A 21,455-nucleotide genomic window follows, 5' to 3' on the forward strand; every position below is an offset into this window, starting at 1 on the left:
GTGACAGCTGAGGGAGCCCGCAGGGTACAAGAGCACTCCAGGGAGAGGGAAGCAAGTGCTGGGCTGTGAGGGGGTCAAGCCCGGTGACAGAGGCATGGAGGAGGCCCACAGGTTGGTGAGGTGAGTGAGGGGACGAGTGGTCCAAGGTGAGGTCTGGGAGGGGATGGGACAGGAACTCATGAGCCATGGAGGGGACTTGGGCCTGCTTCTGGGAAGGAAGCCTCTGAGATTCTGAGCTGGTGGGTGGGAGGTCCTGATTTGCATCCTGGAAGGATCACTGATGGCTGGACATAAAAGTGGCCCTCAGTGGGGCCAAGAGCAGAAGGAAGATGATGAGCAAGTTCCTGCAGTGTTCAGGTGGATGAGGGTGACTAGGGCTTCCAGCCACGGAAGAGGGATGGGGTCTCAGGGTGTCTCACAGAGGACCCATCTCCTGGGAACCAGGTCCCCACAGGTGAATGCTGGGCCGCAGACAGCAGACCTCTGGCCAAGTGCTCCAGAGTCTGTCATCAGGTGTCCCTAACTTTTGTTTCTTCATCTGTGACATGTGGGAAAGAGAGTTCACGAATCACGGGGTGGCTGGGAAGATCTAGAGACGAGGCACCTAAACCCTGGCCAGGGCCCTGGAGCCCCTTCACCACCCCCATTTTTCCACTGGGGCTCCCATTTCAGAAACTGGCCTGTAGGCCAGGTCACTTGGATCACCATCTTCGATGCTGACCCCATGCTGTCTTCCAGAACACTCTGGCATCTAAAAGCCATCCCGGCACAGCCTAGGGTTAAAAGCAGGAGTGGTGGCGGTGGACAGGCCTGAGTCTCTCTGCTCCCGCTGTGGGACTGCAGTCATGTGGCACCACTTCTCCGATCCCCTGGAGAACATGCTGACCTCACAGCACTGCGGGGATTGCTGCAGTGGCACCTCGGTGGCACCTCACAGAGCAAGCACTTGGGTAACGAGGGCTGGCCCTGAGCTGCCCACACTCCTCGGCTGCTCCCCTACCCCTCTGCTGGCTCCGCAGGCCATCACAGCTCCCCACCACCAGCTCCCTGGCCCTCTCCTGGCCACAGCGCAGTCTCCTGGGGCTCCGTGTCCTCCACTCCTGGGACTTGCCCTGAGGCCTCCTCTGGCCTTTGGATTCTGGCTCAGCTTTTAGGCTCAGATCTTACTTCCCTGGTGAAAACTGGGTCCTTGACCTGAGGTGTCCCAGGAGAGAAATAATGACAGCTAATAGCGCTACCCGTGTACCAGGCCCTGTCCACCATCCCGAGGGCTCCGTGTATGCTAACTCATTCAATCCGCACAGCAGCCTCGATTACTATCACCCCCATTTTACAGACAGGAGACTGAGATGCAAGGTGACTAAAGGAACAGTTGTCCAAGGTCACATAGCCTGTGTGAGTGGAGGAGTCAGGATTCCAGCCGAGACCACCAGGCTGCAGAGCCTACAGGTGTCACCTCTGTACTTGACTGCTGTGTTTCTAGCACAGACATGGCCTAAAAAAGATGTACAGTGAGGGGGCTGGAGGGCTTGGTTGGTTAAGCGTCTGACTCCTGACTTCAGCTCAGGTCATGATCTTTGGGGGCACGGGATCGAGCCCCATGTCAGGCTCTGCACTCAGTGTGGAGTCTGCTTGAGATTCTCTCTCTCCCTCTGCCTCTACACACCCCAGCAACCCCAAATTAATAAAATCTTTAAAAAAGCAGGCTCCATCCAGGCAGGGAGCCTGATGTGGGACTCCATCCGGGGACCCCAGGATCACGCCCTGAGCTGAAAGCAGATGCTCAACCGCTGAGTCACCCAGTCATCCCAGTAATATTCTTTTAAAGGCAGGAAAAAAGTTCTGGGGAAATTATGAACAACGGTAAATGAAATCTAGGAAGTCAGGTGTCTTTTTAGGAGGTAGAAAAACAAGGACTTTCACTTTTTACCTGATACCCTTCTGGACTATCTCATTTTACCATAAGCACATGCCAGAATAATAGTCATTTCAAAAACAGGTGACACCTGGAATGCATCATTTTGTAACTCAAGAAAGAAAAAGTCTTTGGACCCAGGAAGAAAGATGTCTCGGGCTCCTGAGCATTTTAAAGTTTGCATCTTTCTCATTTTCTCAGCTGCCACCTTGGGGTTTTAACAAAAGGAGCAAGAGAGTGCGGCAAGTTTTTCCCTGTCAGGTCGTATTCTTCCCCAAATTAGAATTCCAGGTCTAGGGTAATTCTGGCTCCATTACAGTGTTCTCTGAAGTGTGTTCTCCAGGCAAATGAAAGAGCTTTAGAGCCAAAAGAAAGAAATACACAGAGAAACAGAGGAAGAGGGCTCACCCCTCCCCCTTCCAAAGGGAATTCACAGTTTTCCAGAATCTCCTGCAAGGAGGGGGGCGGGGTATGTGACTCAGTGCTCCCTGGAGAGGGAGCAGGCCAGGGCTTCAGCCTGTCTATGGCAAGAAAGGGACACTGTTCATGAGGCTGTCCCTCTGGGAGGGGCGCAGAGCCACCCACAGAACACTATGGAACATGTACGCTTTCGGCCCTAGGGGCTCTACTTCTGGGACGGTGTCCCTTAGGGAGGCCCACGTGAACCTAGGTGTGCCAAGGATATGAGGACGCTTCTTGGGGTCCTGTGAGGCAAACACAGAACTGGCCAGCAGGGGAAGGGAGAGGCCCCACAGAATAATGCCATCTAGCTATGAAAGAGAAGTGGAGCTGATTCACATAACACAGAAAGAGGTTGTCCCAGGTATGTCGGAGGAATGAAAGAAGTGGTAGGTACAGTGTGAAATCATTTTCAGAAAACAAAGCTTACACATTGCTTAGTTTGATATATTAAAATTTACCAAACTCTCAGCTCCAAAAGATGGGCAGGTGGGGGGATTCATTTTCTAAAAGTGTACCCTCACCACAAGCCCATGAAATCCTTGACAATCTGCTCTGCCTCCGCCCTCATCCCCTTCCACGGAGGCCTCTCAATGTTCCATTAGCATGCCAGGCATATTCCTGCCCCAGGGCCTTTGCACAGGCTGTTCTGGCTGCCTAGAGTTGCCCTTCCCAGCATTCCCCATGAATGACAGCTTCTCATCTATCCAGCTTATTCAGAGAGGCCTCCCCTGACCACTCAACCTTCTGGTGTTCCCTTCCAGCCCAGGTGTGCGTGATCACACAATCCTGTATGTTGCTTCGCTGTGTTCATCTCCTGGTGATTTGTCATGGGCACTGTGTGTGTGTGGTCCCACTCCCAACTCATCTGCAGCCTTCTGCATTCTGTTGTGTTGGGAATAGGGCTTGCCACACTGCAAGCACTCAGCAGTAGCTGTTCCATGTGAGTCACATGGAACCAACCTTCCAACCAACTGACCAACCAACCCACCTGCTTCTCTACCTATTTCCTTCCTTTCAACCTTCTTCTATTCTTCTTCTTCTTTTTTAATTTATCTAAGTAATCGCTTGAACTCATGACCCTGAGATCGAGTTGCATCCTCTTCTAATGGAGCCAGCCATGCCCCCTCCTCCTTCCTTTAAAACAAGTTTAAATAGGGGATCCCTGGGTGGCGCAGTGGTTTGGCGCCTGCCTTTGGCCCAGGGCAGGATCCTGGAGACCCGGGATCAAATCCCACGTCGGGCTCCCGGTGCATGGAGCCTGCTTCTCCCTCTGCCTATGTCTCTGCCTCTCTCTGTGGGTGTGTGTGTGACTATCATAAATAAAAAAAAAAAAAAAAAAAACAAAACAAGTTTAAATAACTTTTATAAAAGAGGAAAAAGTACAGAGATATTGTAAAAAGTTAAGCCAAAAGAACACAAGTATTTCTTCCTTGCTCTGTTTAATTTTGTGTTCATTTGCTAAAATTGCCTTCTCAGCTCCTAGGTCCTCCAGGACTCTAATGGGGGCATTCCTGATTCTGCAGTGGAAGGCTGGCTCACCAGAAGAAACCATGCTACAGTCCGTCTGTCCCCCCCACCCTCCCGGCTGCAACCTTCACCTCCACACACATCTCATCTGCTGTAGGTCCCGTTGGCCTGATGCTATCTGTGTGCTGCTGTGAGGTGTCTAAATGGGGAAAGCACGACGGAATTCAGTTCGGAGTCAACTCGATCATTTTTGTTCTTACTCTCTTTCTCCTGGGAGAATTTTCCAATGTCATTTCTAAACTGCAAATTCCAAGCAGTAATTTAAAATGGCATTAATTCCAGGTTAACAAAACTAACCAGACTGGGCTTGTACATTCTGATCTTTTCCCTTTTTCTCAAGATCTCTGGTCTTCATGATTGTTGAAACCTGATGACCCCCAAGGACAAAACAGACTACTCTTGACTGTTCAAAAGGAAGCGATCACCTCCTCTGTGCTAACACGGAATGGTCACCAAGATATGAAGGGGAAAGAGCAGGTGCAAAAAAGCAGAGGTGCAGAGACGGCACCACATTTGCAGATGAAGAGGGGTGGCGGGGAAGAAGCATATGCAGTCACCTGTGCTTCGTCATGGCTGGGACGTTTCGGGCAGGAAGCAGAAGAAATGAAGCCATGGTTGCGTCTGGGGAGGGGGCCTGAAGGGCTGGGGGCCGGGAAGGGAGAGGCTGGGTTTGCACTGCCAACCCTTTGGTACTAGTCTGGTTTTTATGCTGGGCTTGGTGTACCCTTCGTGATAGAGATAAAGAGAACACCCGGAAGGATGTGCCTTCTCTCAAGGTCCTGCCCGACAGCACCAGACATAATCTCTAATTTGCCCACGTTGTCTGGACTTGGGACATTGTCACGTTGTGGAATTAAACCACTCACAGCAGAAAACAAAGACGACAACTTACAAAGAAGGCTCTGCACTGAGGCCCCAGACAACAGTGATTCTTTCTTCCTGTGACAGGAGGGCCGGAGGTGGAAGGCAACCAGTGGCTCCGACTTGGCTGGGCCTGATCCCAGCTGACTCTGGGCTCTGGCCTCCAACTGGGGCGGCTCCCTTGGGGTCGAGTTAATTAAGCTAATTAGCACCACTGTCAGCCTGTCTGCTCTGGGGGCTGTGCCAACGAGGCTGGCGAGGATATGCAGCAGGTCTGTACTTCAGGTGGCAGGCAGCTATTCCTGGAAGGATGGCTGGGAGAGGCCTGAGGAGTCGGGGGCTGCCCTGCTATGGGGTGGGGATGTTGGGGAGAGGCCTTCCCCCCTGCTCCTTCTGCAGCTGTACTGAGCTGGACCTAAACCTGAGGAAGGAAGGAGGTGTCAACTACTAGATGCCAGTGCGTGTCAGCCCAGCCAACAGCAACTGGGTGTTTTCCTATGACTTGCTGAAATTCTCATGTCACCTCTGGAATACAGGTACTCCTGTCTTTTCCTTTTGAGGCTGGGGAAACTGAGACACAGTGAGTTGAGAACACTCAGAACCCATATTTGCCAGATGCTTTGAGCCACCTCGATTCAATTATAATGGAAGTGGTGCTCGATACACATGGTTTGTGGTAGCAGTGGCTCCTGGTGACAAGGGCCTTCTCCCCAAGGGCTGGTGTGTCTCGTGTGTGGCCGCTTTCTCTCCTCATGCCGGCTGTGAGAGACAGGTTCTACTGTCACTTCACCCTATAGGCGAAGGCTGGCGGTACCGGGAGGTTCGGACACACAGTGCTGGTGGAGCTGGGACGTGAACGGATGTGGTCTGACGCAGGGACTGCTCTTGACTGCAGTGATGAAGCTCGCCTCCTGAGTGCTCACCCACTCCTGGGCCCCAGGCTGCCTTCACACAGGTCATTTTGGTTCCTCCCCTCAGTGGTGCTGGACAAGGACACTTGGGGCCTGGGTCCTCAGGTGTGACCCTGGGGCTGGCCCTCCCGACCACACAACAGAGGCTATTCCTGGAGGGTCAGCCTCCTCCCTGTGGGGCCAGGGGCCAATGGGGCCTAAGCATGTGTGTCTCACAACAATCCTACGTGGTGTGGCTGGCTGGTTTGACACTCAGAGAGAAGTGGTGTCAGTATGGCCATTCTCTGGAAGAGCAGAGGCCTGTTCCTGGTTGTGCCTACCTTGTGAAGGAGGCTTCTCAGGATGGCTTAAGGGCCAGTCCACAGGGGCATCTCCAGCCCAGCAGTTGGGTTGAGACTGGGCCATCGAGGAGGTAGTGCCCAGAAGAGCCAAGGGCTACTGGCTCCACCTCCCAACCTGCTGGCCTCCAGCCTGGCCTCTCCTGTCAGAAGGGAAACCTGTCAGTCCAGTCACACCCTCACCTGCTAAGCCCTGTGCAGCAAGAATGTGGTGCTGGGAGCCTCAAATGGATGAACTCACTAAATCCTCACAATCCTGGAGCCAGGGATGACTGTCTTCCCAGTTTAAAGAGAGGGAAAATGATGGTAGGGTAAGCAGCCAATGGATTCCCATCCTGACCCTCACATGCTGCTCTGCCCCTCTCATGACTGAGAGAAGGCAGGCCAATGAATTAATGAGTCCTGGGATGAAGTGGTCAAAACAGGGCTGTATGGCCATCCCCTGGAACAGAGGTGCTGGCCTGTCCCTCCCCAAGGATTGGCCAGGGCCTGCAGCAGAAGGGCCGAGCATGGGAGACAGAGCATAGATTCACTGTCCTTCACTAGCTCTGTCATTCGGTCAACTAGAGCAGGTGCCCAAATACAGAGGAAACTGTTCCCTCCAAGAGACCAGTCCTCAGGAAACATGAGTTGTGGCCCTGGATAGGAGTCCTCCTTGGATCTTTCATATAAGATGCTCTGTTAGCTAACTTGCTGGATGCGAATCCTAGCGCTGCCACTTCTGACTGCATGACCTGGCTCTATACTTCTTTTTTTTTTTAATTTTTTAAAAAAGATTTTATTTATTTATTCATGAGAGACACAAAGGGAGAGAGAGGCAGAGACACAGGCAGAGGGAAAAGCAGGCTCCATGCAGGAGCCCAATGTGGGACTCGATCCCGGGACTCCAGGATCAGCCCCAGGCCAAAGGCAGGTGCTAAACCACTGAGCCACCCAGGGATCCCCTGGCTCTATACTTCTAACAGTGCCTCAGATTCCTCACCTGGAAATAGGGATAAAAACAAGATTCCTTGGCCAGCAGAGAATCAATGAGGCCAGGTCTGTACAACCCCAGCCAAGCAGCCTGGCTGAAAGGCAAACACCCTTGTGTTGGATGAGGATATTAGCTTTTCCCCGTGGAACTGAAATCAATGAGAAGGGAAGCAAAGAAAGTAGACAGATTTGGTAATTACTCCTGGTGGGGGTGGGGGATGAGCTCGTAATACATGGTGACCTGGGGGGATAAATCACAAAACCAACAAGCATAATATTTGCAGTGATTAGCCTTAACTGAGTGAATCTGGGCAAGTGATGTCACCATTTTGTACCTCAATTTTTCTTATCTGGAAAATGGGATGCAAAGTACTTGCATTTCATTGTTCTATAGTGAGGATTAAATGAGTCAATGCAGCTGAAAGGCTTATGACAGTACTTGGTATTAATATACGTAGGTAAATAAGTTATGCAAGTGAGTTCCTGTGCCTTGGGATAAGATTTCAGTGACAGCTTCATATACAGGGAAAAAAAAGTATGTTTAACCTCAAATAATTTAGCTTGAAGATGATGTTTTCTGGAAAACTAGGTTAGGTGACTCAGAAGGATCTTTAACAATGACAAAGACACTATCTCCAAAATGCTCAGAGAGAGTGTGAATAAAACAGTTTTATGAAATGCGAGTGTGTGAACAAAAGCAATTCTAAATTAACATATATCATCTTCTACACGTGATTTAAAAAATGGGGCTCCTGGCTGGCTCAGTAGGTGGAGCGACCTTGATCTTGGGCTTGTAAGTTCGAGCCCCACATTGAGAAGAGATTACTTAAAAATAAAATCATAGGGATCCCTGGGTGGCACAGCGGTTTGGCGCCTGCCTTTGGCCCGGGGCACGATCCTGGAGACCCAGGATCGAATCCCACGTCGGGCTCCCGGTGCATGGAGCCTGCTTCTCCCTCTGCCTATGTCTCTGCTTCTCTCTCTCTCACTGTGTGCCTATCATAAATAAATAAAATTAAAAAAAAAATTAAAAAAAAATAAAATCATAAAAAAATATATCTGTAACTAAATTATTGAATACAATTAAGAGAAGCCATGACACTATTATGTGTGGCCCCAAATATTTTATATATTGATATAGTAATATATTTTACATATTATACATATTTACGTATTTCATATATTTAATTTATATATGTTTATACAAACATACACATCCAGGGGTGCCTGGTGGCTTGGTCAGGTAAGCATTTGCTTTCGGCTCAGGTCATGTTCCTGCGGTCCTGGGATGGAGCCCCGCATCAGGTTCCCGGCTCATGGGGAGTGTGCCTCTCCCTCTGCCCCTCCACCCAGGAGTACTCATGCACTCGCTCTTGCTCTAATAAATAAGTAGAATCATTAAAATAAGTAAACATACATACCTATAAAAAAGCCTTGTTTGAATCTTACCATGGGGAAAAGAGGGTTTTTCCCCCGGGGCATATTTTCTGTGCACCTACTATATATGTACTGGGCCCTGGATGGGGCTCACGGTATCTCTGCTCCCCGAGAATTCTTAGTCCACTATGGGGATAGAGAGGAGGCAAGCTGCTAGGAAATGATGGTCTGATGTGTCCTGGGACAGGGAAGAAGCATGCGGTCGTGGAAGCTGAGCCTGGTGTGGGTTTGAAAGAGCTTCCCTCAGAATGGCATGTGTGTGTTAAGACCTGAGAGGTGGTATTTTGGGTCCCTTCCAAAAAAGATGTTGAAGTATAAACTCCAAGTATCTGAGTGTGGCTTCATTTAGAATTAGGGTCTTTACAGAGGTAACCAGAGCAAAATGAAGCAATTAGGATGGACCCTCAACCCAAGACTGGTATCCTTATAAAAAGGGGAAATGTCAACACAGAGACACATATCTAGGGAGGAGGCCACGTGAAGGCAGAAAATGGGGAGATGCATCTACAGGCCAAGGAATCCCATACACGGCCTGCAAATCACCAGCAACTGGGCCAGTAGCTCGAACAAATTCCCCTTCACAGCCCTCAAAAGGAACCAGCCCTGCCAACACCATGATCTCGGACATCTGACTGAGACTACGTGTTTGGAGTTGGGCCACTCAGCCTGTGGTACTCGTTAGGGCAGCCCTAGTATGCACACAGGGGAAGGATGGCCGGGGCAGCTTGTGGAAGACCTCACGGGGTCGCAGGGTCTGACTCTCTGGCCACCCTAAAATTGGGGGCCTGTGGTATCTAATGGGGTTGCAGGGAGATCAAAATGAGATGCGTGGCTCATGCGTAAACTGAGGGAGCACCCAGAATGCCAGGAGGTCTATGGGTGTCTCGTGACTAAGATAGAGGCGTCTATTCTCCAGGAGAGAAGAGAAAAGTGACAGAATGATGGCAGGGGCTACATACAGCTGGGCAGATCCATCTGAGGACGTGGCATGAGACCCCCCCTTCCCCCGCCACTAGAGACAGCCACAAGATCTGGGGGAAGGGCACTCCAGGTGTTCAAGAACCCCTCCCAAAGGCCCTGACGTTGGCCTGGCCTTGGCAGCACAGGAGGCCAGTGGAGCAGAGAGAGGGAGGGGCAGAGGGGGAGGAGGCCGGTCACGCAGGGGCTGGGCAGGAGTCTGGGCAAAGTACACGCTGTACTAGTGCCTGGCATCAGATGTGCTTGGTCAGCAGGGCCCTGGACATCCACCCTGGGCGTGGGGGACACCGCTGGAGGTTCTGATCAGGAGAGCAGAGGGTCAGAGCCCCTGGCATGCCGTGATGCGTGGGAACTGGATTCTTGGGGTGAGCTCCCCAAGCTTGCCCACTGACATCTGCAGGATTCACTTCTGTCTCCTGACACCTTTCTTCCGCCGAGCTCTGTGTCCTCCTCACATTTGAATGGCCCATCCAGGTCTTGAAAGACGGTACAAAGACCTGGATGGGGAGGACAGATTCCTTCCACCCTGCCCCAATGGAAGAGGAGCCTTGGACCTGCCCTATCCCTTACCAGCTGTTCTGACTCCGGGCCTCAGTTGCTTTATCTGTAAAATGGGGTGAATAATAGGTCCACCTCACAGAGTTCTTGTGAGAATTCCGGAAATTCATTCACATATACAGGGGCTTGGAACCGAGACCGGTACACAGGGAGCATCGGGTAAATATATCCTATTCTCCTAACTTAGAAGAGAAATCCTTCTCAGTGCACACGCCTCTCCTCTCTTCTGCCTTACAGCACAATGCCGCAAACGAGCCGAGCATAGCGCCCTCTGATTCTCCTACTCTTCTCTCCTGCACCCGAGGGACCTCCAGGAGGCTCACAGTGACGCTGGAGCACAGCCCATCACACTTGGGCTCCCAGGACCCATCGCTCACCTGGGATTCTCCTTATTCTCTGGAGGCTGAGGGCTCTCCGGCCCCGTCCTGCACCTGCCCCTCCTCTCTACCCACACTCCTGGCCTCGGGTATGCCTCCAGCCTTATGCCCCTGTGCTGACGACACCCCAACACCCCAGTTGCCCTCTCTAGCCTGATGTCTCTCTCATCTCCAGACTCCTCAGCCAACTGCCTCCTTGTTTCTTCTGTGCCTTGTGAATGTAACCCACTGGGGACCAAGCTCAGGGGCTCTCCCCACACCGAGCCTGCTCCTCACCGAGCCTGAGTTCCCATCTCAGCTCAAGGCAAGTCTGCCCTTCTGGTTATAGGACCTGGGGGTTCTTCAACCTTGCCTTCCTCTCAGCCCCAACACACTCTGCTGGCCAAACCCTGTGCTCCCCTTTAAGCATTTCCATCCCGAGGCCACCAGTCTCCTTCCTTGGCCCCCATCCTGCCTGCCCCCTCAAACCTCGTCTCCCGCATAGCAGTCCCCTGAAGGCCATGTCCCTCAGGCAGCCAAGGGACCTCCGTCCACAACTGTACTCATGGTGTGTCACTGGCCCAGCACCTTGCCGAACGAGCGAGGGGCCACCCTCTTCCTTGCCCAGAGACACCTGGCTCGGCTCCCACAGCCCCCGCTGGGTGGCCATGCACTTACTTCTTTGGGTCGGTGAAGGGGAGCGGCCGTGGCGGGGGCTCGTCCGTCCTCTTCCACCCCGTGGGGTGCTTATTGCGAACGGGCTGCTTGGAGAAGAAGGACTTAGGGACGGAGGCGGAGAGCTGGAAGGGGCTGGACTGGGCCAGCTGGGAAGGCCGAGGAGTCTCTGCGCTGGCTGTTTTGTAAACCTGAGCGGGGTAGCCTGCCCGCGAGCTCATGTCACTGCAGAGTAAAAACCAGAGGAAGTCTGCATGAATCCACTCCACATTTTGCAAAACTGATCTGTTCCAATTCACCTTTGGGAAACACAAAGTATTCTTCACATGAGATGTACAAATACACTACAGCGATGGAAAATTCAAGCACAGAAGTCTGTAAGGAGGGGGCCTGGGTGCCTCAGCTGCCTACAGCTCAAGGGCATGATTCCGGGGTCGTGGAATTTAGTCCTGCATTGGGCTCCCTGCGGGGGACTGCTTCTCCACCTCTTTGTCTCTCATGAATAAATAAACTCTTAAAAAAAATGTCTGTATGGAGAGAAGGTGAAGTTGCCTACACAGCCCCTCGTTGTACCCCAGGAATGCCCTTCTAACACATGTAGTACCTCTCTGGGGATTAAAAAAGTCACCACCGTGGGTGGATGCACCCTGAGATTCCCCGTCTCCTGGGCACAGCCTACATAGCCGAAGATGGGGATCCTACCCGCCTGTCTCTAGAGGTTTCCATGGTTTACAATTTGCTCACTCTCTTGCTGCCTTGTACTTTCTCTCCTTTTTCCTATGTATTGCAAATACACATGCGAATACAATTAGAGAGGTAGGAACTATTTTTTTTGGGGGGGGGGACGACTGTATTTTTCTATAAGTGGGATCACATTAATATGTGATCTGTAATCACATTAATAAGTTGTTCTATAACTTCTTTTTTTACTTAAAATACAGCTTGCCAAGTAGCCTTTTCAATCAGATATTTTTTTGAGTACCTGCTATACATCAGAAAATATCTCCACTGATCTAATGATCTAAAACCACAGCTTGCTATTCCAAATGCTAGGTTCCCATGGAATCAGTGGTACAACAAACCCATGCTGCTAACCAGAACCCAACTTTTGGGGATTCAATTGTTCACTCCTCTGAGACAATGTGACTTTTAATACTTTTAAATAACATTCTAATTCCACTTCAAGTAAGAGGCATTTAATGAAAAAATTAATGCCTTTGGGGTTTAAGCCAACAAATCCTTTTTGAAGGTCAATTTAACAATATGAAGGGGTGGGACTTTTGACTATGATCAAATGAGGAGACTGGCAAAACCTCTCCCCCAAAGCACAAAACAGACACAACCACCACTTCAGCACTTTGGCAACTGACCAAGGGCATACGGCAGTCTAACGGTCATCTCTGCTTGAAAAACCGGTGTACTTCAGGTATGGAAAGAGGAAATCTGTGGCATTTGGGCGGGGGCTCCTCTCATCCTCCTGCCCAGCTCAATGAAAAAGGACATTCTGACATACCCAAACCTTTGGGACAGCATCAAGCATACTGATGTGTGCACGCCGAGAGTTTTAGGAGAAGTCAGGAAAGAGCAGAAAAAAGATTTAAAAAAATAGTGGCTGAAAACTCCCCAAATTTGAGGAAAAAAATTCGCCTACACATCCAAGAAGCTCCACAAACCCTAAGTACGGTAAATACAGAGACATATGTATCCAGAAAAACAGCTCAAAGTCAAACAGTGAGATAAAAATCTTGAAACAAGAGAAAAAGAATTCATCACATACAGATAAGCATTGATATAATTAACTGCTGACTTCTTACTGGAAACAATGGAATGGAATGTTTTCAGAGTGCAGAAAGAAACAAACCACCAACCAAGAATTCTGTATCCAGCAAAACTATCCTTCACATATGAGGCAAAATAAAAATATTCCTAGATAAACAGACTGAGAGCTTGACTGCCAGCTCATCTGCCTGGTAAAATAATAAAAGAAGTCCTCCAGGTGAAAGACAATGACTTCAGGGGTGCCAGGGCTGGCTCAGACCATGGAGAGTGTGACTCGATCTCGGGGTGGTAGGTTTAAGCCCCACACTGAAAAGATTACTTCAGAGAGAGAAAGAGAGAGAGAGAGAGAGAGAGAGAGACAGCAAGTGCGCATGAGTGCATGGGGGTGGGGAGTAGAGGGAGAGAGAGAAGCGGACTTCTTGCTGAGCAGGGATCCTGACTCAGGGCTCAATCCCAGGATCCCTGGACCATGACCTGAGATGAAGGCATATGCTTAACTGACTGAGCCACCCAGGTACCCCTAAAAATAACATCTTAAAAAAAAAAGAAGAAGAAAAAAGATGAAAAGGACTCCAGATGGTGACCTGAATCCATACAGAGAGATGAAAGGTCCAAGATGGTAAATTTGTGTATTAGAATAAGACCATAGATTTAGGTTTTATTTCTTCTCTAACTTCCTTAAAGACATAAGATTGTAAAAGGCAGTAATAAGAGCACTATACTGTTGGGCTTATAACATATATGAATGTAATAAAATGACAAAAATAGCACAAAGGACAGGGAACCAGATGTGGCTATGCTAGAGAGAACTTTTTCTTTAAAATATTAAAAAAAAATTTTTTTTTGAGAGGTGGGGAGGGGCAGAGAGAAAGGGAGAGAGAGAATCCCAAGCAGGTTCCATGTTCAGTATGGAGCCTGACTTACAACCTTGAGATTATGACTTGAGCCAAGATCAAGAGCAGGACCAACTGAGCCACCAGGTGCCCCTGGAGGAAAGTTTCTTTTTCTTTTTTTTTTTAATTTTTATTTATTTATGATAGTCGCACACAGAGAGAGAGAGAGGCAGAGACACAGGCAGAGGGAGAAGCAGGCTCCATGCACCGGGAGCCCGACGTGGGATTCGATCCCGGGTCTCTAGGATCGCGCCCTGGGCCAAAGGCAGGTGCCAAACAGCTGCGCCACCCAGGGATCCCTGGAGGAAAGTTTCTATATTTTATTGGAATTATATTACTAGATTTGAGTTACACTGTTAACATGCATATTACAGTAACTAAAAAAAAAAAAAGAGATATCTAAACGGTACAATAAAATAAATTTATTTAATACAAAGGTGGCAGTAAAGGAAGAACAGAGGGGCCCCTGGGTGGCTCAGTCAGTTAAGAGTCCAATTATTATTATTTTTTAAGATTTTACTTATTTACTCTCAAATAAATAAAATCTTTTTTTTTCCCAAAGATTTATTTATTTATTCATGAGAGACACAGACTGAGAAAGAGGCAGAGACACATAGGCAGAGGGAGAAGCAGGCTCCCTGCAGGGCCTGATGCAGGACTTGATCCTGGATCCCGGGATCACAACCTAAGCCAAAGGCAGGTGCCCAGCTGCTGAGCCACCCAGGAGTCCCAAATAAATAAAATCTTTTTTTTTTTAAATTTATTTATGATAGTCACAGAGAGAGAGAGAGAGAGAGAGAGAGAGAGAGGCAGAGACACAGGCAGAGGAAGAAGCAGGCTCCATGCACCGGGAGCCCGACGTGGGATTCCATCCAGGGTCTCCCGGATCGCGCCCTGGGCCAAAGGCAGGCGCCAAACCGCTGCGCCACCCAGGGATCCCAAGATTTTATTTATTTATTCATGAGAGAGACAGAGAGAGAGACACAGAGACACAGGCAGAGGGAGAAGCAGGCTCCATGCAGAGAGCCTGACATGAGACTTGATCCTGGGTCTCCAGGATCATGCCCTGGGCTGAAGGTGGCGCTAAACCGCTGAGCCACCCGGGCTGCCCCAAATAAATAAAATCTTTAAAAAAAAAAAAAAAAGGGAACAGAGCAAGAAAGTGAACATAAGCAAACAGCAAAATGGGAAATGTAAATCTGATTATTAATAATTTCTTTCAATATGAATGTTTCAACGCCCAAATTGAAAGACAGAGATTGATAGACTAGATTAAAAGCAAGCTCTGGGACACCTGGGTGGCTCACTGGTTAAGCACCTATCTGCCTTTGGCTCAGGGCATGATCCCGGATCCTGAGATTGAGCCCTGAATCGGGCTCCCTGCATGGAGCCTGCTTCTCCCTCTGCCTGTGTCTCTACCTCTCTCTCTGTTTCTCTCGTGAATAAATAAATACAATTAAAATAAAATAAAATAAAATAAAATAAAATAAAATAAAATAAAATAAAATAAAATAAAATAAAATAATAAAATAAGCAAGCTCCGACTAGATAAGCTTTCTATGATTTAGCAACATTTATTAATGCGGCCACAGTTATGATCTGGTGGGGGGATGCCCAGGGAACCATGGAGCATACAACACTAGGAAAGGACCTCAGGTGATCAGGCCTCCCCAGGGAGGCAATGGCACCTGAGCTGAGAATTCAAGGATGAGTAACATCAGTCTAACATCTGATCTCTCAGAAACCCCTGTCACAGAAAAGCCTGCACAAGTACTTCTAGGCACATACATGGACAGTCACTGTGGTATTGTGTGTAACTGAGAAAATTAGGGTTGCCTGGCTGGTTTGATAGGAGGAGCATGTGACTCTAGATCTCAGTGCTGTGGATTCAAGCCCCATGTCAGGTGTAGATTACTTAAGACAATAAATACAAACTTAAAAAAAAAAAAAAAGTAAGTTAGATTTGGCTTGAATGTCTTTTAACATGAGATTACTAGATGCTCCAGGCACATCCTGATGATCAAAAACAAAGCCTGGGTGGCTCAGTTGGTTAAGCATCTCACGTGGGCTTGGGTCACGATCCTGAGGTTCTGGGATCAAATCCCCATCAGGCTCCCTGCTCCTTCCTCTCCCTCTGCCCCTCCTCCTGCTTGTGCTCTTTCTTGCTCTCTCCCAAATGGAAATAAAATCTTTAAAAATACGAAACATAAAGCAGAACAAAAAATGATACACCCAGCTCAAAGAAAGAGGTAGGTCTGTTTATGAAAAAGGACAGATGTCTGAGTGGAAACAAGGCTGGGAAACAAAGCATGACTCTGCTTTTTCTTTTTATACATGCACATATACTGCAGGATTACTGGGCTTTTGTTGTTTTGTCTTTTTTACAAAAAGGAACTGTACAGTTTTTTTTCCCCAACTGTGGGTCATGAAATCATTTTACTGGCTCTTGACCATTATTAAGGAGGAGAAAACCCATAAAACTGAACAGATAGGAATAAAAAAAATCGGTGTACCGCATGCAAGCTAAGTAAGGGTAAGTGTTTTGTGAAACTTCGTTCTGGATGTCTGTGTGGGGTTGTAACGTAAAGTGCTTCCCCTGTTTTGGGTAATGGTCAACAACGTTTGCAAGAACTTGGCTGGTGCAGGTCTGGAGAAAAATCTCTGGGTGAGTGTGCACTAATTGGTTACCTCTGGTTACTAGTGATAGGGAACACGTACAGAATATAAGTGCAGTGAAACCACGTAAGTGGGGCAGGGTAAAAAGGCAGTGCAACGTGACACCCCGGTCTCCCTGCCTGAGGCCACCAAGACCCATCCTTTTTTGTCTTCCACAGAGAGCGTGGGCATGCAGAAGTGCACGTGTGTGAGAGGGAGTGTATATCATTCCTGCTTCTCTTTGTGAAATAAATGGCAGCATATCATAAACTTGCTGTGCACCTTGCTTCCACTTGAACCACATATTCTGTAGATCTCTCCACGTCACTCCATACAAGACCCCTCTCGTCAATGGCTGTGGGGGGTTCACCCTATAAATCTATCGCTAGTGATTTTAACCCTTTTACTTTCCATGGTACATTTCTCTACCTTGCCATCACTCAGCTTTGGTGAGCTGAAAAAACAAGAGATGATTAAAGAAGGGGAAAAGATGAAGGTCCTTTGTCTCTGTCTGCCAGCCGGCTCCATCCACCGCCTCCTAGAGATGGGTCTGACCCTCTCTGTGCCCTGTCACAGACACTGTGGGTATCGGCCTCATCCCCCCTCAACCTGTAAATGGAGGTGGATTTTACTTATCTCTTGCTTGAGGAAGGTGACCTGACACCAGTCAGCCCAGAGGGCAAATCATAACTGGGTGGTGCCACTTGTCTGGGATGGGGATGGGTGAGACCTCAGGGAACGTGTCTATGGAATGCCTGCTGGGTGATTTCTGGGGAAGATTTCTTTGATAAAAAAACATACAAAAGACACTTGCAGGAAACATCACCTTCTCTTCCAGTGGACACCGTGACTACCTGGGTGAATGACGGCCACTCTGAGAATGAGGGGAGCTAGCCTGCAGGCTGACGGAGGCAGGTCAAAAAAAGCAGAAAGAACTTAGGTCTCTGAGCCAATATATTACAGTCGCGGGGCCCTCCCTAAGTTGGCACTTAGTGTTCTGTGAGATAGTGGACGTCCCTCAGCTGAGCTGGGATTTTCTGTTACTTGTAGCCAGAGGCACTCCCATGACTGGCTCTGTCTTTAGCTTCTCCGAGATGCAGTAGATGGTGCTTCACACACAGGATGGCCTCAACACAGAACTATCCCCCGGAATGTGCTATCTCGATCCAGCCTGAGGTGGAGTTCTCACCCCACCTACCCATTTCTTTATGAAGCACCAGCATGGACAGGTGTCCTCCCTGGGCCTCAGCTGACACTTGAAAAACAAGGCAATGCCGTGTGGTTGGCAAGAATGTGGGCTGTGCTGCTCACCTGCCCCAGGTTCCAACCCCAGCTCCGAGTGACACACTGTGGCCTTAGCTCAGGTCCCTTCCCCTTAGTGAGCCTGTTTCCTCCTCTGAGAAATGAGGAAAAACAGCACCACTGCATGAGTCCCGTGTGCAAAGTTATATACGGATGTGGTATGCCCAGGGGCTAAAAGCCAGGGCTTTGGGCTCAGCCAGGCGTGGGTTGAGGGCATCCCGCTTTGCACTCCCACCCCACCTTCACCTGGAGAGGCGATCTGTTTTATAGCTCAGATTTTGTTGGTGGAAACGGTTTTGTGATTTACAAAAAAAGCGGAGAAACGGCAGGCTGGATGGAGAGAGCAGAGTTGCACTCACATGTACAACACTCTAGTCTTGGTGGGTGGCCCGGGGTGGGCGACAAGCATGAAGGGGCTGTGCCCCTGCCTCCAGGAGGCAGGGCCAGTGTTGGCCATGCACAGCTTGTGAGCATGGCCAGGCCTTGCTCTCAGCATCATACAGGCATCCCTTCTTAATTGTCCTGGCAACCCCACGAGGCAAGAGCTGCCACCATCTCCATGTTCCGAATGGGGAAACTGAGGCCTAGAGAGATTAAATAACTTGCCCTGAATGATGCAGCTGGTAGGGGTTGGAGCTAGGATGCAAACTCAGTCTGGCTCAAGAGACCCTGCTTTTAACCACGAGCCTGTACTTTCAAGGACAACTGCAGTCACGATAAATACGTGATAAGTGCAAACGAAACCTAGCAGCAGGGGATATTTTTGTACCCAGCTACGTCTCAGGCCCTGTGTGAAGTACTTTAAATGCATGATGTCGGTTCATTCTGGCAGCCGGAGACCACAGATCCTATTATTAACCCCATCATACAGATGAGAAAATTGAGCCACAGAGAAACTAAGGAGCCTGATGGAGATCACACAGTTGGGTCAGCTTTGGAGCTGTGCGATCCGGACACTGGCAGTCCGAGGCCACGGGCCAGGGAGTAACACTGCTCACCCACGCACCCCTCACTGCTTGGCCTTAACCGCTGGACCAACCTTAACCGCTGGACCAGAGAGGCCTTAACCCTCTCTGCCTGGTGTTAGCATGGCCTTGAGAGCTGAATCAGTCCCTGCAAGTGGCTGGAGTTATGCTCCAGGGCAGCAGTCGTGAGTGGCCACTGTTTCACCCAGGGGCCTGGGAGCAGAAGTGGCAGGTCTGCAGGGAGGGTATGAGCTCCACCTGATGTAGAACCCAGTCACCTTCACCCCATGCCCCCCAGCACTACAGCAGCCTCCTCCTGCCCACCCCCACCAAACACAGCCAGAGGGAGCCTGTGAACACCTGAGTCGGATCACAGCCCTCTGCTGCCCAGGACCCTCTGTGGCTCCCCCTTACTCAGGGTAGAGTCAGAGGCCTTTCCTCTGCCCACAAGGCCCCATACCACCTGGCCTGTCCCCTCTGCCCTCAGCTCCTCCCACCCACCAAGCTCTAGCCACGTGGAAGCGCTTCCCAGCCAGAAATATTCTAGCCTCAGAGCCTTTGCATTACTCCCAATTTTCCTTGAGAGGGCTTGGGCTCCTCTCCCAGACTGATTGTGACTTTCCAAGTGGGTCTTGGTCACGTGTGACCCCTATGGACCCCGCAGGCCCTCGCATTACCTTTAAGCATTGTGTCCCCAGAAGGGTATCCCAGAGACTCCCTCCTGGCACAGCCCGGGGAAGCAGAGCCACGTGCTTCCTGCCTGGCTATGGCAGCTCCACGTGGAGTGGAGAGCCTCTGACCGCCCCTTCACAGCTCTGACAAATTGCTCTGGAAACCCAGGAAGCTTTGGAGTGTGTGCTGCCTCAGGAGAGGGCGGGGGGCCAGGTGGCTGCCCGCCTGGGATCACTCAGCCCACGGCAGTGCCCACAGCGGGCGCTGGCGCCTGGCAGTGTGCCTGGAAGCTGGGCTCCCATGACGAACGTCTGGGGAGAGAGTCTGCGAAGTCACTGAAATCATCGATGGGCACAAGCTGCTACAGGCTCCAGCAGCTTCTACGGCAGGGCTGGAGCACAGGGAGCGAGTGGGTGGGTGTTTCCCTGTTCGGGCACGGCCTGGCCCATCCCTCTCCCATCCCTCTCCTGGCAGTCCTCGCGTTTTGCGGGCAAACTCAATTCTTCTACCCTTCAAATGGTCCAGAGTAATCTTTTTTATTCCCCCCAGAGTAATCTTTTTAAAACATAAGTCAGATTATGCATTCACACGCCTCCCAGGGCTCCCACGTCCCTCAGGAACAAGTCCCCGCAGCTGACTGTGGTCAGTGAGCCTGCCAGCACCGGGCTCTGGCCTGCCTTATCACACCACGTCCTGCCCCTCTGTCCGCCGTGCCCTGTCCGCTCCTTCCTCTCTGGCCACCTGACCATTTCTTAGGCATGGCACGCGAGTTCACCTTCACGGTCTGGGCATTTGCCGTTTCCTCTGCCTGGGTTAACCCCTTACTTCCTATAAAATACCAAGTTCTCTGAGAGGCCTTCCCGGCTCTCCGTCCTGTTGGGTGTCCCCTCCCCCCCAGACCTTATCACCATCTGGCATAGTAGTATCATTGGTTGTTCTGTCGTCAGTTTGTCTTGCTCTCTCTCCAGGAGGATGTCAGCTCCACAAGAGAGACACCTGAGCCTGTTCCCTGCCATGTCACCATGTTTGGAATAGACCCGGGCACACGGTGGGTGCTTCAGTGCTCAGTAAGGATAACATGCCTCTCGGGCTGGGCCTGCCCCGCTGTCCTCTTCTTAGGAACCTCACCACTCCCTGTCTGCAGCACCCTCCTGACTCAGCTCACTGGCACCGTCCTGGGCCTGGGTCTCCCTCTCTTCCTCCATGTGTCTGAGCAAAGCCACATGCTGACACAGTCACAGCTGCTCTGTCCTCTGGTCCGGGCCCCTTCCTTCTCACTCACATCTCAGCCTCAGCCCTGTCCCTAAGGTCTGCCTCCAGTCCCATCTCCAGCACTTTCAAAACCTAAACCTGCCTGTACTACCCTTTCTGCTGAAATCTCTCTTTGCTGCCCACAGCTCTGAGAATGGAATCTAAACTCTGTACTGTGGCTGACAGGGCCTTGCATGGTCTGGCTTCTGCTGACCTCCCCCAAAACCCTCCCTCTCATCAGCTGCTCCCTCATTTTCTACCTTTGAGCCAAGGAGCCTGTGTTCAGCGACCTGATGGCATCCACCCTTTCTAGGACCTTTGCACACGCTACTCCCTTTCATAGGGACACCCTTTCCACATCCCATCTTTTCCATTCTTTTAAAGATTGATTGATTTACTATTTTAGAGAGGGGGAGGGGCGGGGCAGAGGGAGAAAGATAATCTTAAACAGACTCCCCGCTGAGGGCAGAGATTGACACAAGGCTTAATCTCTCAACTCTGAGATTATGACCCAGCCAAAATCAAGAGCTGGATGCTTAACTGACTGAGCCACCCAGGCACCACCCCCCTTTTTTAAAAATTGCATAATAGCTCACATGTAGTAAAGTATATAAAACATATACGTTTAACTTAAAAAATTATCACAAAGCAGACACCATGTAAGCAGTTATGTGGTCAAGAATAAATCACCAGCCCTTCAGAAACCACTCACCTGCTGCCTCCTCCTTAGTGTTTTTATCTTTGCACAAACCCCTCCTCACAGAAACCACCTTTGCCCCTCAGGCTAGATTAGACATTCCCTCCAGCCCTGCACCAGATCCACCCTCAGATCCCAGTGGGTCTCTTCTTCCCAGGCTTTTCCCTCCTCTTATCTGTCTCCCTGGTGCTTGGTCAGTGTTAGGACAGCAGGGGCCCCGCCTGCCTGCAGCACCCAGTGGAGGGCCGGGC

The 21,455-nt window shown here is 50.2% G+C and overlaps 1 protein-coding gene across 3 annotated transcripts in view; it reads right to left on the reverse strand.

Annotated features, from left to right (window-relative positions):
- Window positions 1–21,455, reverse strand: part of SIPA1L3 (signal induced proliferation associated 1 like 3) — a 234,216-nt gene that overhangs the window by 14,243 nt on the left and 198,518 nt on the right. For all 3 annotated transcript variants that reach the window (XM_041742388.1, XM_041742406.1, XM_041742395.1), the window contains one exon: window positions 10,994–11,215. In XM_041742388.1, coding sequence (XP_041598322.1) covers window positions 10,994–11,215 — 222 coding nt within the window. The remainder of the gene's footprint in view (window positions 1–10,993; window positions 11,216–21,455) is intronic.

This window comes from Vulpes lagopus, chromosome 2, assembly GCF_018345385.1.
Source record: "Vulpes lagopus strain Blue_001 chromosome 2, ASM1834538v1, whole genome shotgun sequence".
Classification (NCBI taxonomy): Eukaryota; Metazoa; Chordata; class Mammalia; order Carnivora; family Canidae; genus Vulpes; species Vulpes lagopus.